The 16,305-nt window shown below is 40.7% G+C and overlaps 1 protein-coding gene across 1 annotated transcript in view; it reads left to right on the top strand.

Moving 5' to 3' along the window:
• trdn (triadin) overlaps positions 1-16,305 on the top strand; it is a 507,565-nt gene that overhangs the window by 360,288 nt on the left and 130,972 nt on the right. The window contains exons 33-36 of the mRNA XM_073055375.1: positions 2,121-2,165; positions 8,167-8,211; positions 10,264-10,308; positions 15,384-15,428. Coding sequence (XP_072911476.1) covers positions 2,121-2,165; positions 8,167-8,211; positions 10,264-10,308; positions 15,384-15,428 — 180 coding nt within the window. The remainder of the gene's footprint in view (positions 1-2,120; positions 2,166-8,166; positions 8,212-10,263; positions 10,309-15,383; positions 15,429-16,305) is intronic.

Below are 16,305 nucleotides of genomic sequence, written 5' to 3' on the forward strand. Positions count from 1 at the left end.
TATACTAGCTACTAAATGTCAATTTACAGCTAAAACAAGTGATTAGGAAGGCAAATGAGAAGTATTTGACTAGTGGATATGAATGTTTTACTGGCATTGTGTTGGGCCTTGGTGACCACAGCTGCACAACGCTGTACAGTTTGGATCTCTTTCCCTGATAAAAGATCAGCATGCCATCTCAAAAGAGTGAATCGAGAATTTATTTGTGATCTGAGGGGTGCTAGACTTTGCTAGACTTGTAGTGGTTAGAGCAGGAGGCAGTGAACTCATTGCGACCTATGGAATTGTGACTGAGTCACTCGAGCTGAGCCCACAGATATTAAGGCTGTCTGTGGTGTCCTGTCTAAAGTGTCACAGTCACAGAATAAGGGGCTGGCCATTTAGGACTGTGAATATGAAAAACCTATACATGCAGAGGCCGTAACCTTTAGACAGAAAGTTAATCACTGAGTTTATTCCAAGCTATGCTTATTACATTTCTGTGAGATGGGGGAGCCAAGGGATGTGTGGATAGTGCTGTAAAATTGTACTGAAATAGGTGTTCAGATATGATTTAGAAAAATTAGAGTCAGGCCCTGGTGATCAAAAGCCATTCTCACAGCCTATTGCTGATATTTTTCTCCTCGTGGAGATGTGTCTTCTAACCATCAGATATCCCGTTATGTTTATTGTATTAGGGCTTTCAGAATCAAAAACCTACCACAACCCTTTCTTATTATGAAATCAATTAACTTCTTAGCCAAACATAAAGGAAAGCTGACAAAGCAAGTTTGAGTTATGAATCTTCTGCTTGGCCATCTCCAAGTAAAAGCAATGTCTGCTTTAAACTGTCGGCTTTTCTTTCAAACCCTAGCAGTGGGCTACGGCATGAGTTGGCGATACTCTCAGCATGATGCCTGTCACTTCCAGCCCAACGAGCCCACGCAGCGTAATTACACCCATGTGATCAATTATCCTATTAATCTTCATGTCTATGGATTATGGGAGGAAACTGGAGCCCCCAAATGAGACCCACATGGTAAACAGAAATGTACAAACTGATTACAGGTAGCGGCTGAACTGAACCCTTATTGCTTGAGCTGAAATAGCAGTAAGATAACCACTACATTCCTGTGCCACCACTTTTCTTTTAACAGTAAATATTTGTTTAGACAATATTTGGTTTTGGTGAGGTGAAGAATGTAATCTGTAACACACAAAAAATGAGGGAGGATCTTGGCAGGTCAGGAGGCATCCGTGGAAATGAACAGTCGATATTTTGATTGTTTGTTCATTTTCATAGATACTGCCTGACTTGCTGAGTGTCTCCAGCATTTTGTTTGTGTTGACCTGGATTTCCAGCATCTGCAGAATCTCTTTTATCTATAATGTAATCTGGCATTTCATACCTATCTCCATTTGCAGGACTTGTACAGTTTAGTGAATTGATCATAATCTGAGATGGATTTCCTTGTATTGACTTTTAAAAGTCTGGCTCAAAGTTTCATACATAATTGAATTGCAACTTTTACCTTTTGAACATCAAACTTTTCTGAGGCATACAGCAGATAAAGTAGCATTGAGTAAAATATTTATCTCAAAATTCAATATGAACACTTAGACATTGAACCTACGTTGATTGTTTGTTGGACACATTTACACTACATTAATGGGTTACAGTTCAAGTGTTGTGAGAGTTTTGAATCTTTGAACTTGAAAGTTTTCTGTTTCTTAATGCTTTTTCTGTCAGCTCACATGGCCTAGTTTATTTTACAAAGCATTGCATTCGCTCGTTAAGTTGTGAATGTTATAGTCTTGGTGCATAAATAGTTTTAGAGAGATGTAAGATGGAATACTAGCACCATGTAGAATATTTTTCAGTGAAATATGTTGGAAGCTTGCACACTGCCAGGAGAAATTATGAGAGAGTAATCTTCTGAAGAATGAGCACTTAAAAGTATTGGAACTCACAAAGCTTCAGGAGAATCTACGGATGTGATATTAACCCAACTAGTTGAGAGACAAAGAAGTCTGCAGATGATGGGATACAAATATTCTGGAAACATTCATCATCTGTGGTGAGATTTTGATATTGATGAAACACAAACTGTAGTTTAATTGCTCCTCTGTCATTTTTGCAGAACCTGTGAAAAAGAAAGCTGCAGCTTCTGATACAGCAAAAAAAGGTATTTTCTGCCCTCTCAGAAAATGTTTGGTCACATTCTGATCAGATGGTTGCCAATCAGAGACAATGAGCTTCATTTGGATTATCATCAATATTGTCATTCTATAATTGAAAGACATGTCATTTTCTTAAATACAAATTCATATGTATATACATTGTTAAAATTGTAGTTGTAGCTTGTGATTGTCAGCTAATTTAAAGCTCTCCCTTACTTGCTTGATGTCCAGACTCTGGGCCAATTAATGCAATCAGTGTCATGTCTTGTTGTGCTTGGACATTGCTATTGCTGAAGTTTGTTGCATTCTTCTCTTGCACGTACTGCTGTTGACGCACACTCCATTTTGACCCCTGCTTATTATAGGTCATTTTTAAAAATTTTGATTCTGAATATATTCAGTAAAGACATTTATACAATAGATGGGTAATAGAACTTGTGGATGTTTTTACTTTCCATCTGCTCTTTGTTACTGAAGTGAGAGAAATATGAAGAATCTCACAGTTAAGTAGGAATTGAATTGAGTTGAATTAACTTTATTACTTACATCCTTCACAAATATGAGGAGTAAAAATCTTTACATTACATCTACATCTAAATGTGTAATGTGCAATTATAGTAATTTTGTAATAAATAGTATGTACAACAGGACAGGTGCATTTGGCTTTTCAGAACATTTTCAATAAAGTCCGATAAGGAAAGTTAGAAAATGTGATAATATGGATAATATACTGACATAAATTGAGAGCTGGTTATCTGACAGAAAGGAACGAGTGGGTTTGAGTGAGCCCACAGATATTAAGACTGTCTGTGGTGTCCTGTCTAAAGTGTCACAGTCGCAGAGTAAGGGGTTGGCCATTTAGGAGTGTGGTGAGGAGAAACGTATACACGCAGAGACAGTCATCCTTAGACAGAGCGCTGTGAGGGTTTATTCAATGAGTTTATTCAAAGCAGTGATCATTTCTTTTCTGTGAGGCTGGGGAGCCAAGGGATGTGTGGATAGTGCAGTAAAAATGAATAGACGATCAGCTATGATTTAGAAGGATCCTGGAACGGACTCTAGGGATCAAAATGCATTCTCCTGTTCTATTTCAGATATTTTCCTCCTGGTGGAGACGGATTTCCCAATCATCAGAAATCCCACAATGTTTATTGTATGAGGTGTCTTCAGTAACAAACACCTTGCAACTTCCTTTATTATGAAATTGTTTAATCTCTTAGGCAAGCAGTAAAAAAAATTGACAAAGCAAGTTTATGCTATGAATCTTTCGCTTGGCCATCTCTAAATGAAAGCAGAGCCTTCAAACTGTCTGCTTTTCTTTCAAACTCGAACAGTGAGCTACTGCATGATTTAGAGATGCTGCACATTACAATGTGCTTCCAGCACAATGAGCACACACTGCCCAATCACACCCGTGTGATCAATTAACCTATTCATCACTCAGACGGATGGTTTGAGATGTGTCTAATTTAATGCGAGGAGTATTATGAATAAAGCGGATGAGCTTAGAGCGTGGATCAGCACTTGGCGCTATGAAGTTGTGGCCATTACAGAGACTTGAATGGTGCAGGGGCAGGAATGGTTACTTTAGGTGGCAGGTTTTAGATGTTTCAGAAAGGATAGGGAGGGAGGCAAAAGAGATGGGGGCGTGGCACTGTTGATCAGAGATAGTGTCACGGCTGCAGAAAAGGAGGAAGTCATGGAGGGATTGTCTACGGAGTCTCTGTGGGTGGAAGTTAGGAACAGGAAGGGGTCAATAACTCTACTGGGTGTTTTTTATAGACCACCCAATAGTAACAGGGACATCGAGGAGCAGATAGGGAGACAGATTCTGGAAAGGAGTAATATTAACAGAGTTGTTGTAGTGGGAGATTTTAATTTCCCAAATATTGATTGGCATCTCCCTAGAGTGAAGGGTTTAGATGGGGTGGAGTTTGTTAGGTGTGCTCAGGAAGGTTTCTTGACACAATATGTAGATAAGCCTACAAGAGGAGAGGCTGCACTTGATCTGGTATTTGGAAATGAACCTGGTCAGATGTCAGATCTCTCAGTGGGAGAGCATTTTGGAGATAGTGATCACAATTCTATCTCCTTTACCATAGCATTGGAGAGGGATAGGAACAGACAAGTTAAGGAAATTTTTAATTGCAGTAAGGGGAAACATGAGGCTATCAGGCAGGAACTTGGAAGCATAAATTGGAAACAGATGTTCTCAGGGAAAGGTACGGAAGAAATGTGGCAAATGTTCAGAGGGTATTTGTGTGGGGTTCTGCGTAGATATGATCCAATGGTACAAGGTCTGTGGTGTACAAAGGCTGTCGTAAATCTAGTCAAGAAGAATAGAAGAGTTTACGAAAGGTTCAAAAAACTAAGTAATGATAGGAATCTAGAAGATTATAAGGCTAGCAGTAAGAAGGTTAAGAATAAAATTAGGAGAGCCAGAAGGGGCCATGAGAAGGCCTTGGCGGGCAGGATTAAGGAAAACCTCAAGGCATTCTACAAGTATGTGAAGAGTAAGAGGATAAGATGTGAAAGAATAAGACCAATCGAGTGTGACAGTGGAAATGTGTGTATGGAACCAGAGGAAATAGCGGAGGTACTAAATGAACACTTTGCTTCAGTATTCACTACGGAAAAGCATCTTGGTGATTGTCAGGATGACTTACAGTGGACTGAAAAGCTTGAGACTGTAGATATTAAGGAAGAGGATGTGCTGAAGCTTTTGGAAAGCACCAAGTTGGATAAGTCACTGAGACCGGAGAGGATGTACCCCATGCTAGTGTGGGAGGCGAGGGAGGAGATTGCTGAGCATCTGGCAATGATCTTTGCATCATCAATTGGGATGGGAGAGGTTCCAGAGAATTGGAGGGTTGCAGATGTTGTTTCCTTATTCAAGAAAGGGAGTAGGGATAGCCCAAGAAATTATAGACCAGTGAGTCTTACTTCAGTGGTTGGTAAGTTGATGGAAAAGATCCTGAGAGGCAGGATTTATGAACATTTGGAGAGACATAATATGACTAGGAGTAGTCAGCATGGCTTTGTCAAAGGCAGGTCATGCCTTACGAGCCTGATTGAATTTTTTGAGGATGTGACTAAACACATTGATGAAGGAAGAGCAGTAGATGTATTGTATATGGATTTTAACAAGGCATTTGATAAACTACCCCATGCAAGGCTTATTGAGAAAGTAAGGAGGCATGGGATCCAAGGGGACATTGCTTTGTGGATCCAGAACTGGCTTGTCTACAGAAGGCAAAGAGTGGTTGTAGATGGGTCATATTCTGCATGGAGGCTGGTGACTGGTGGTGTGCCTCAGGGATCTGTTCTGGGACCCCTACTCATTGTGATTTTTATAAATGACCTGGATGAGGAAGTGGAGGGATGGGTTAGTAAATGTGCTGATGACATAAAGGTTGGGGGTGTTGTGGGTAGTGTGTAGGGCTGTCAGAGGTTTCAATGGGACACTGATAGGATGCAAAACTGGGCTGAGAAGTGGCAGATGGAGTTCAACCCAGATAAGTGTGAGATGGTTCATTTTGATAGATCAAATATGATGGCAGAATATAGCATTAATGGTAAGACTCTTGGCAGTGTGGAGGATCAGAGGGATCTTGGGGTCTGAGTCCATAGGACACACAAAGCTTCTACGCAGGTTGACTCTGTGGTTAAGAAGGCATATGGTGCATTGGACTTCATCAATCATGGGATTGAGTTTAAGAGCCGAGAGGTAATGTTGCAGCTATATAGGACCCTTGTCAGACCCCACTTGGAGTACTGTGCTCAGTTCTGGTTGCTTCACTACGGGTAGGACATGGAAACCATATTAAGGGTGCAGAGGAGATTTACAAGGATGTTGTCTGGATTGGGGAGCATGCCTTATGAGAATAGATTGGGTGAACTCGGCCTTTTCTCTTTGGAGCAACAGAGGATGAGAGGTGACCTGATAGAAGTGTACAAGATAATGAGAGGCATTGATCGTGTGGATAGTCAGAGACCTTTTCCCAGGGCTGAAATGGCTAGCACAAGAGACCATAGTTTTAAGGTGATTGGGAGAAGGTACAAAGGAGATGTCAGGGGGTAATTTTTATACGCAGGGAGTGGTGAGTGCATGAAATGGGCTGTCAGCAGCGGTGGTGGAGGCGGAATTGATAGCGTCTTTTAAGAGACTCTTGGATAGAAACATAGAAATATAGAAAACCTACAGCACAATACAGGCCCTTCAGCTCACAAAGTTGTGCCGAACTTGTCTTTCCCCTAGAAATTACTAGGCTTACCTATAGCCCTCTATTTATCTAAGCTCCATGCACCTATCCAAAAGTCTCTTAAAAGTCACTATCGTATCCACCTCCACCACCCTTGCCTGCAGCCCATTCCACGCACTCACCACTCTCTGAGTAAAAAACTTACTCCTGACATCTCCTCTGTACCTACTCCAAAGCATTTTAAACCTGTGTCCTCTTGTGGCAACCACTTCAGCCCTGGGAAAAAGCCTCTGACTATCCACACAATCAATGATTATCTTATACATCTCTATCAGTCACCTCTCATCCTTTGTCGCTCCAAGGAGAAAAGCCCAAGTCATTCAACCTATTCTCATAAGGCATGCTCTCCAATCCAGGCAACATCCTTGTCAATCTCCTCTACATCCTTCCTATGGTTTCCACATCCTTCCTGTAGTGAGGCGACCAGAACTGAGCACAGTACTCCAAGTAGCTACATGGAGTAGCCATGGATGGCTACACGGAGCTTAGGAAAATAGAGGGCTATGGGTAAAGTCTCGGTAGTTTTCAGGTAGGGACATGTTCGGCACAGCCTTGTGGGCCAAAGGGACTATATTGTGCTGTAGGTTTCCTATGTTTCTATGTTTCTATCTGTGCTTTTAATTCTCATGTCTTTGGAATATGGAAGGAAACTGGAGGACCCGAATAAGACCCATATGGTCAAGGAGAGAATGTAGAAACTCTTTACAGATAGCAGCTCAATCAAACCCTGGTTGCTCATGCTTTAATAGCTTTAAGATAACTTTTTTTTTTAAAGAGTAAATATTTGTTTGGATGGTAATTAGTTTTGTTGAGGTGAAGAATGTAATTTGGCAAAACGCACAAAATGATAGAGGAACTCAGCTGGGCAGTCAGCATCTATGGAAATGAATAACCAGTCAATGTTTTTGATTCCTTGTTCATTTCCATGGACGCTGTCTGAGCTGCTGAGTGTCTGCAGCATTTTGTGTGCGTTGCTCTCAATTTGCAGCATCTGCAGAATCTCTTGTGTCTATAATGAATTTCATACATACCTGCATTGCCCGTCTTGTGCAGTATGGTGCACAGTTCATAATGTGAAATAGATTATCTGATTTACAGGTATTGAATTTTTAAGTCTAGGTAAAAGTTTGATACCTATTTGAATTACATCTTGGCATTTTGGAGATCAAATGCTTCTGAGGCATAACACATCGTTACATAAAATTGCTTATTATCAGCACTTGGATACTGAACCTACATTGATTGTTTGTTGGACCCATTTACACTACATTAATGGGATACGGTTCAAGTGTTGTAAGGTTTTTGAATCTTTGAACTTTAAAGATTTCTGTTTCTTAATGCTTTCTCTGTCAGCTCACGTGGCCTAGTTTATTTTACAAAGCATTGCATTCGCTCGTTAAGTTGTGAATGTTATAGTCTTGGTGCGTAAACAGTTTTAGAGAGATGTAAGATGGAATACTAGCACCATGTAGAATATTTTTCAGTGAAATATGTTGGAAGCTTGCACACTGCCAGGAGAAATTGTGAGAGAGTAATCTTCTGGAGAATGTGCACTTAAAAGTATTGGAACTCACAAAGCTTCAGGTGAATCTACGGATGCGACATTAACCCAACAAGTAGAGAGACAAAGAAGTCTACAGATGATGGGATACAAATATTCTGGAAATATTCGTCATCTGTGGCGAGATTTTGATATTGATGAAAAATAAACTGTAGTTTAATTGCTCCTCTGTCATTTTTGCAGAACCTGTGAAAAAGAAAGCTGCAGCTTCTGATACGGCAAAAAAAGGTATTTTCTATCTTAGAAGAATATGATTGGACATATTCTGATCAGATAGTTACCAATTAGAGACAATAAACTCCATTTAGATTATCATCATTATTGTCATTCCATAATTGAAAGACTTGCCATTTTCTTAAATACAAATTTATATGTAAATACGTTGTTAAAATTGTAGTTGTAGCTTGTGATTGTCAGCTAATTTAAAGCTCTGCCTGACTTGCTTGGCTTTTGGTCTCTGGGACAAATAATGTGCTCAGAGTCTTCTCTTGTGCTTGGGCATTGCTATTGCTGAAGTTTGTTGCAGTTTCTCCATTTACCAATTCCCCCACTTCTCTTGCACGTACTGCTGTTGACGCACACTCCATTTTGACCCCTGTTTATTATAGGTCATTTTTTAAAATTTTGTTTCTGAATATATTCAGTAAAGACATTTGTACAATAGATGGGTAATAGAACTTCTTGTGGGTGTTTTTACTTTCCATCTGCTCTTTGTTACTGAAGTGAGAGAAATATGAAGAATCTCACAGTTAAGTAGGAATTGAATTGAGTTGAATTAACTTTATTACTTACATCCTTCACAAACATGAGGAGTAAAAATCTTTGTTATATCTCCACCTAATTGTGCAATGTGCAATTATAGTAATTTGTAATGAATAGTATGTACAACAGGACAGGTGCATTTGGATTTTCAGCAAGCTTTCAATAAAGTCCAATAAGGAAAGCTGGTCGATAAGTTAGAAACTGTGATAATATGGATAATATGCTGACAAAAATTGAGAGCCGGTTATCTGACAGTAAGTAACAAGTGGGATTGAGTGACTATTTCTCCAGTCAGCAGGCAGCTTCTCATGGGATGCAACAGAGATCATCTGTGGTTTGGGCCTCAACTGTTCACATCTATATTGATAATTTATCTGAAGAGATTAAATGTCCTGTATCCAAATTTGCTATTAGTAGAGATCTAGTTAGGTTTCTGAGTAGGGAGATAGATGCAAAGTGTCTTCAAGTGAATCCAGTTAAGATAAATGAATGAACAAGATGGAATATAATTTGAAAATTGTGATGTTAGCCACTGGAGTGTACAAATCACAAGCAGGGTATATTTTAAATCTTTATGTGATGAATCTGAAAAGGACCCATGTGTTCTTGTATACTAGTTAATAAATGTCAATTTACAGACAAAATGGGACAATTTACAGACAAGAAGGCAAACGGGAAGTATTTGAGTAGTGGCTATGAATGTTTTACTGCCATTGTGTTGGGCCTTGGTGACCGCAGCTGCACAACGCTGTACAGTTTGGATCTCTTTCCCTGATAAAAGATCAGCATGCCATCTCAAAAGAGTGAATCGAGAATTTGTTTGTGATCTGAGGGGAGCTAGACTTTGCTAGACTTGTAGTGGTTAGAGCAGGAGGCAGTGAACCCATTCCAACCTATGGAATTGTGACTGAGTCACTCGAGCTGAGCCCACAGATATTAATACTGTCTGTAGTGTCCTGTCTAAAGTGTCACAGTCGCAGAGTAAGGGGTTGGCCATGTAGGAGTGTGGTGAGGAGAAACGTATACACACAGAGACAGTCATCCTTAGACAGAGAGCTGTGAGGGCTTATTCAATGAGTTTATTCAAAGCAGTGATCATTTCTTTTCTGTGAGGTTGGGGAGCCAAGGGATGTGTGGATAGTGCAGTAAAAATGAATAGACGATCAGCTACATGGAACAGGCTCTAGTGATCAAAATGCATTCTCCTGGCCTATTTCTGATATTATCCTCCTGGTGGAGTCGGATCTCCCAATCATCAGAAATCCCACAATGTTTATTGTATTAGGTGTCTTCAGTAACAAACACCTTGCAACCTCCCTTATTTTGAAATTGTTCATCTCTTCGGCTAATCTCCTGAAATTTACAAGGCTTCAGGTAGCGATACGGACATGATAATAATATCAAAAAGCTGCAAATGATGGCATCCAAATGTTCTGAAAATATTCACCATCTGTGGAGAGATTTTGATATTTATGTCAGTGAAATTATAGTTTAATTGTTCCTCTGTCATTTTTGCAGAACCAGTGAAAAAGAAAGCTGTGGCTTCTGGTACGGCCAAGAAAGGTATTTCTTTTAGCTCTAAGAATACTTTTGCTCATATTTCTGACCACTTTCTCGATTTTTCAATTGCCCCATTACTGTTCCACTTCCGGCTGCTGGGGCACACTCCATTTTGACCCATGCCTATAACAGGCCATTCTTTAAAATTGTGTTTCTAAATTTACTTATTAACGGACGGGTAATAGAACTGTAGCAATGGGGGCCAAACCAAAACCCAATCAGTTGCTGCTGCCATTGACCTTACAGATTTGTTATTGTTGCATTGCATGCCCTCACTCCAATAATGGTTGCTCCAGAAGTTGAGGATATGTATTTCATGGATTACTCCAAGTTTCACCTACCGCCTGGCATTTCTCTGTCCCCTCCCGCCATCTTTCGAGTGTACTGCTCAGCTGTTTTTCTCCAGTCCTGCCAAAGGGTTTTGGCCCAAAACATCGACTGCACTGTTTTGCATAGCTGCTGCCAGGCCTACTGAGTTTCTCCAGCATTTTGTGTGTGCTGCTCGGATTTACAGCTTCTGCAGACTTTCTCGTGTCTGTGATATGTATTCAAACTTCCATTAGCAATTAGCAAATATACAATCTTGAAGCAATGAAAAATAAGCGTGCGTGTTACGTACACGCAACCCTGTAAAAGTATCAGCAGCAATAGAACACACCTGGAGTCTGGTTTTGCTGTTAACAATCACTATTTTATTAGTAACTGCGTAATATATTAACTTAAACCAGGTAAACCAAGCGTTAACAGTGTTATGCATATATAGGTGTAAAAATAAAGTTCCCAAACTTATTCAAGCTCAGGTGGGAAGAGTTACAATCTTACGATGGTATGTAAGAAAAGTTCAGTTCAAATGCGCAGGTTAATTAATGCGCGATGTTTGTAATCCAAAGGCGAATGTTGTGAGAAAGCAATTATGTCGATATTCCAGATCCACGACAGCAATACAAAATAACACTAGCAGTAGGTTTTATCTCCGAAGTTGTTCCACTCCACACACGAAGTATTGCCGACAGTGATCTTCAACAAATATCCTTTCAACACCAGTGGTACCACACCCGAATTCAGCTACGGGTCATCCCAAAGTGGTGACCACAGGATATTCAAACAGAATCCAGGTATGGATTGTCTCCAACAGTAGCTTATCACAAAGGGGACCATTTTCAAGGGAACCACCTCCCAGGCAAGGGTCGACACACCGGTAGATTCCACAAGGCTACCCCAATCACACACAACGTGATAGCCACTTATCCAGTTCCACGACATACAAAATAACTCCAACAATGATTTGCCACAGGCGTGCCTTTCTCAAGTGAAATACCACACCCAGACAGAGGGTAAACACACACGTGACATTCACAAAGGTTATCCCCTCACCAGAGACCCCGCTCCTGTGGATTAACTCTGTGACAAACACACTTCCGTATCCGAGTGTGTGGTAACTTCTACTTTACAAAAGGACCACTCGACAATTTTATGGACAAAGGATCATCTTTATCTGGGATGGCAAATGATATTTACAATACAGAGGCTTCCAGGTACCTCGTGCGGCGTGGGTGGAGGAACTATGTACAATGCATACTGGGAGTAAAGACCCCGCCAACCCCGGATCCCGCCTCTTGTTACCAACAGCTTCCTGATTAGTATTAACTTACTGTTAATAATACTCACATTACAACACTTCTCCTCCTTTAAACTCCAACATTCCCCAAATATAAAAGAACCAGGAAATAACAACAGTGGTATCATTAGCAACAGGTTACCAATACAAAACACCTAAGAAACGTGGCAAATTCAATATTCAATCTAACAACAAAAAAAAGCTATCCAATCAAAGATTCAGTCTGTCAGGAGGTTTGCGAGGGTGCTGCGATCTACGCACTACCCCCGGTGACCCAGCAGGCACTGCTGGTGAGGATATTTTGGGTGGATCTAGTGTTGGGGACATGAGAGGGGTCTGTGTGAGAATGTCCATCCTCCTCAGGGGACCCCGACCCCTCTGCCAGTGTCTCTTCCTGTGGCAAAGTCATCGGTGGACATGCTTTCCTGGTATGCATCAAGTGGTCATTGCTCCTTAACTGTTTTGGACTACTGAGCTTCTTTGAAATCGGTGGCAAGCTAATCTCAGCATTATTGGGATAAACGGCATCTGCAGGTTTGCCACCTGGCTTTGAACGCACTGAAAGGGGAACTTTGGTTTTTAAATCATCATCACGACCGTGGCTCAGAATAGACCCAATTGCAAATTTTTCATAGAGTTCCTTGTTATAACTTGGAACTATCTGGAGTTCAACAGCAGGAAATTGCAATGCGTTTCGGAAAACCTCTTGTGCTTGAACAAAGGTCTTGTCTGTTAAAACACAGTCACTGATTTTGATGATACATTCATTCTCCTGGAGCAGGTTCTCTTTTCTTGAATGGCCGTTCTCTTCAATACTCAGGCCAAGGAATCTTCCACTCAGCGTAGAGTTAAAGGGTACCACATGGATTCCCAAGGGGCTGTCATCTCCGGAAAATTATACCTTCTTTGTCAAATCACTTAGAGTGCTTCTTGAATGCTCTGCTGGTTGTACTGGAGGCTCTGTTCTTAAATCATCTGTGGGTGCCTCGTTTGCTACTGTTATGATTGGCTTCACATGCAGGTTCCTGTTAGCGGGATCATCAGGCTGAGATGCACCTTGCTGTGACTGGGCAGGTGGTACAAGAGCTGGGTCACTGCTTCGCCGTACTAGAAGTGGTGTGCTGGCTTTCAGTGGCGAGGGGGTAACTTCAATTGCTCCTGTAATAGGCTGAAGAGCCGCAAGCTGTGCTGCGAGCTCAGTCTCAGATGTGTCCGGACTATGTCTGTCACTCACATTGCCATCAGTGACTTCATCTGCACACTGTGCCTCTCCGTCTGCTTCTCCTAGGTGGTGTGTGGCTGCCTGAGTCTGTTGAGCTTTCCCCTGCCCAGGCTTAACCTTACCCTTTAAGCTCCTGCACTTTTTAGCTAAATGTCCCTTTTTGCTACAAGCATGGCAGACAGTATCTTTGAATTTGCAATCATTTGCACAGCGCGTCCCTCCACACCGAAAATATTCCACCTGCTTTGCCTGTTTACCAGTCTCCCTCCTGACTTGGTGCACTGTCGCTGACTGCGACCCCCCCATGTCCTTTCTGGATATCCTTAGCATTATTAGCATCCATCTCCCTGCCTTGGGCAATCTCTAGGGCTTACTTGAAGTCAACGGTGGGGTTTCCCCCAACAAGCGGCATTGCATGACGTCATTTTTAACGCCGCATACTAATCTATCAAGGAGCATGTCATCCAACACGGCTCCGAAATCTCAATGCTCCGACAGCTACCGAAGCTTGGCCACAAAATTAACCACACACTGACCTGGCTTCCTGAAATGGCTGTGAAACTTGAACCGTTGGGCTATCAACGAAGGTTTCGGAATGTGGTGGTTCCCCACGAGCTTGACCAGTTCATCATATGGAATTTCCCCTGGTTTCTGTGGCTTGGCTAAGTTCCTTATTAGCTTGTAAGTCTTTGCCCCCCATCCCCCCCACACACACTCAGGAGAATAGAGCGCTTCTTAGCCTCCTCAGTAATTCCATAGTATTAACTTACTTTTAATAATACTCACATTACAACAGAATGGAAACAAGCTCACCCTCACTGGCTACTTGGAGACAGAGTCTAGACAGTGATCTCTTTGTCACAAGGTTTCTTCTGTTTCAAACCTTCCTCTCCTCTCCTCTCCTCTCCTCTCTGCAAACTTCTTCTCGTTGCAGCGACTTGTGAGAGTCATTTATTAATACTCTGGATCAATCTCAACTCGCCCCTTTGGGATACTGAAAGTTTAAATCAGCGACCGACTCACTGGTGTCGTCTATTGACCAAATCCATCTTGACTCTGACTGTGTGTGTCTGTGTGTCCTTGTATATTCAAAACAAGCCGTGCACTTGCATAAACAACTGATTGTCCATCAAATAACTCCACCTCTCTCACCATAGTAACCAAGCAATATTGTAATCAGTAGAAATCCAACCGTGTCCAAAAGTCAGTCTCATTCTCTCAACGCTTTAAAGTGATAGTCCGCAGAAAAAATGAACCCTGGGGGTATATAACAGTACCCAAGTGTAAGCTAAGCTTAAATAACTATTATTGAGTGGTCAGCAAAAGGTAGGACATTCGCCAGCTACAAACTGCCCCGAACAAAGCATGAAGTCATTCTCTTCACTTTTACCACATCCCCACTCATGTGAATAGTTACCATAACAAACATAATAAAAGCGCACACAGAATACAATACAGATAGAGGAAAAAATGCATGCCTCCTACACAAACCATTTAAGAGAAATGCCCTTGTTTTGCATCTGACAGAAATGTCAAGAATCTCACAGATAAGTGGGAAGTGGTGCAATTGGAAGCAAGCTTTCTCAACAAAGAAAATTGGTCAGGAATTAGAGAATGTGGAGATGGAGAGATAATATATTGATATGAATTGAGACAGTATATTGGCTGATAATTTGGCTGAGAAGACTAACTGTCACGTACCCAAGTTTAAGCAATGGGAAAGAGATTGAAGGTGGAATGATTACTGCAGTGTAGCACTCTTTTGAAGAGAACTATTTTGGAAATTTGAACACCACCAGGAAGGAGGATGAGACTGTAATCTTCAGAGTAAACACTTTAACTGTTGGAATTTACAAGCCTTCAGGCGAAGATATGGGATATGAAATTAATCTAAATAGTTGAAAGGCAGAATAAAAAATGCAGATGATGAAAGACAGGAATAAAATCCAAATGTCCTGAAAACATTCAGTAACTGTGGAATAATGAACTGAATTGACTGCCTTTTTTTTCCACAGTGAGATGGTTGTGTCTTTTTTTATGATATATTTTTTTCTTTTGTTTTCCAATTTATTTTTCTTCAACTTTGTTATATTTTCAACTTATGAATGATATATATTGTGTTCTTTTTCTTTTTATTCCTTAAAACAATAAAGCGATGTTTAAAAAAAAACTGTGGAATAATTTTGATATTGATGGCAATGAAATTATAGTTTAATTGTTCCTATGTCACTTTTGCAGAACCAGTGAAACAGAAAGCCACAGCTTCTGATGTGACAAAGAAAGGTATGTTTTGTCTTGTAAGAATATGATTTTGTCACACTTCTTATCTGTCAGATGCCCACTATAGACAATAAACTTCACTTTGTTTAGCAATAACATTTTCATTCCACAGTTTAAAGATCTGGATCACTGACTTTTATCTGAATACTTGGCATTGAAATTGTCATTATAAAATGTACAGTGGGAATTTTCCAGTGTGTATATTTGCCTGTTCATGAATTTTGCTGTAGAACTCCCATCAAAGGAGACACTTGTGTCTCAACCATTTTCCAGTTTCCCACTTAAGTTGGACAGATCCGGCAAATAACTGAAGTACAGTGGACTCCAGTTAAACAGGCCATCATTTAATCAAGGCAGCTGCTTATTTGGGACAACTCTTAAAGAACACAAACAAATTAAGAAAATAGCTGGGCTTCCCTTTGCTTATTTAGGACCACATGCTGCTTAAATGGAGCAGGCAACATTTGCCGAACATTTTCTAACTAGCGTCAGTCGTGTGTACACTAGGAGCCTGTGTTAATTCTGTCCCTTTACAGTCAATCAAAAGAACACAGCAGCGTACACTGGATGAATTCCTCTCTCAGTAACTATTAGGAACTAGTACACAGTTTATAGCATAGTACTGGTTTTGTTAGTGTTTATTCATTATTTTATTTAAATGTATCATTTGTTATGCAGTTAGACGTTAATTTGTCTTTTTTTTTTATACCCTTTTAATATTTCCATGAAACTTGAGCTGATTAGGGCAGCCACTTATTTGGGCCAAATTGTACTGGTCTCACTGTGTCTCAATTAACCAGAATCCATTGTACTTCCACCAGATATTGTGGCTTTAATCTAATCAGCATAGTTGCTTGTTTTCACGGTGCATAATCTCCAG

The sequence above is a fragment of the Hemitrygon akajei genome, chromosome 9 (genome assembly GCF_048418815.1).
Source record: "Hemitrygon akajei chromosome 9, sHemAka1.3, whole genome shotgun sequence".
Lineage (NCBI taxonomy): Eukaryota > Metazoa > Chordata > Chondrichthyes > Myliobatiformes > Dasyatidae > Hemitrygon > Hemitrygon akajei.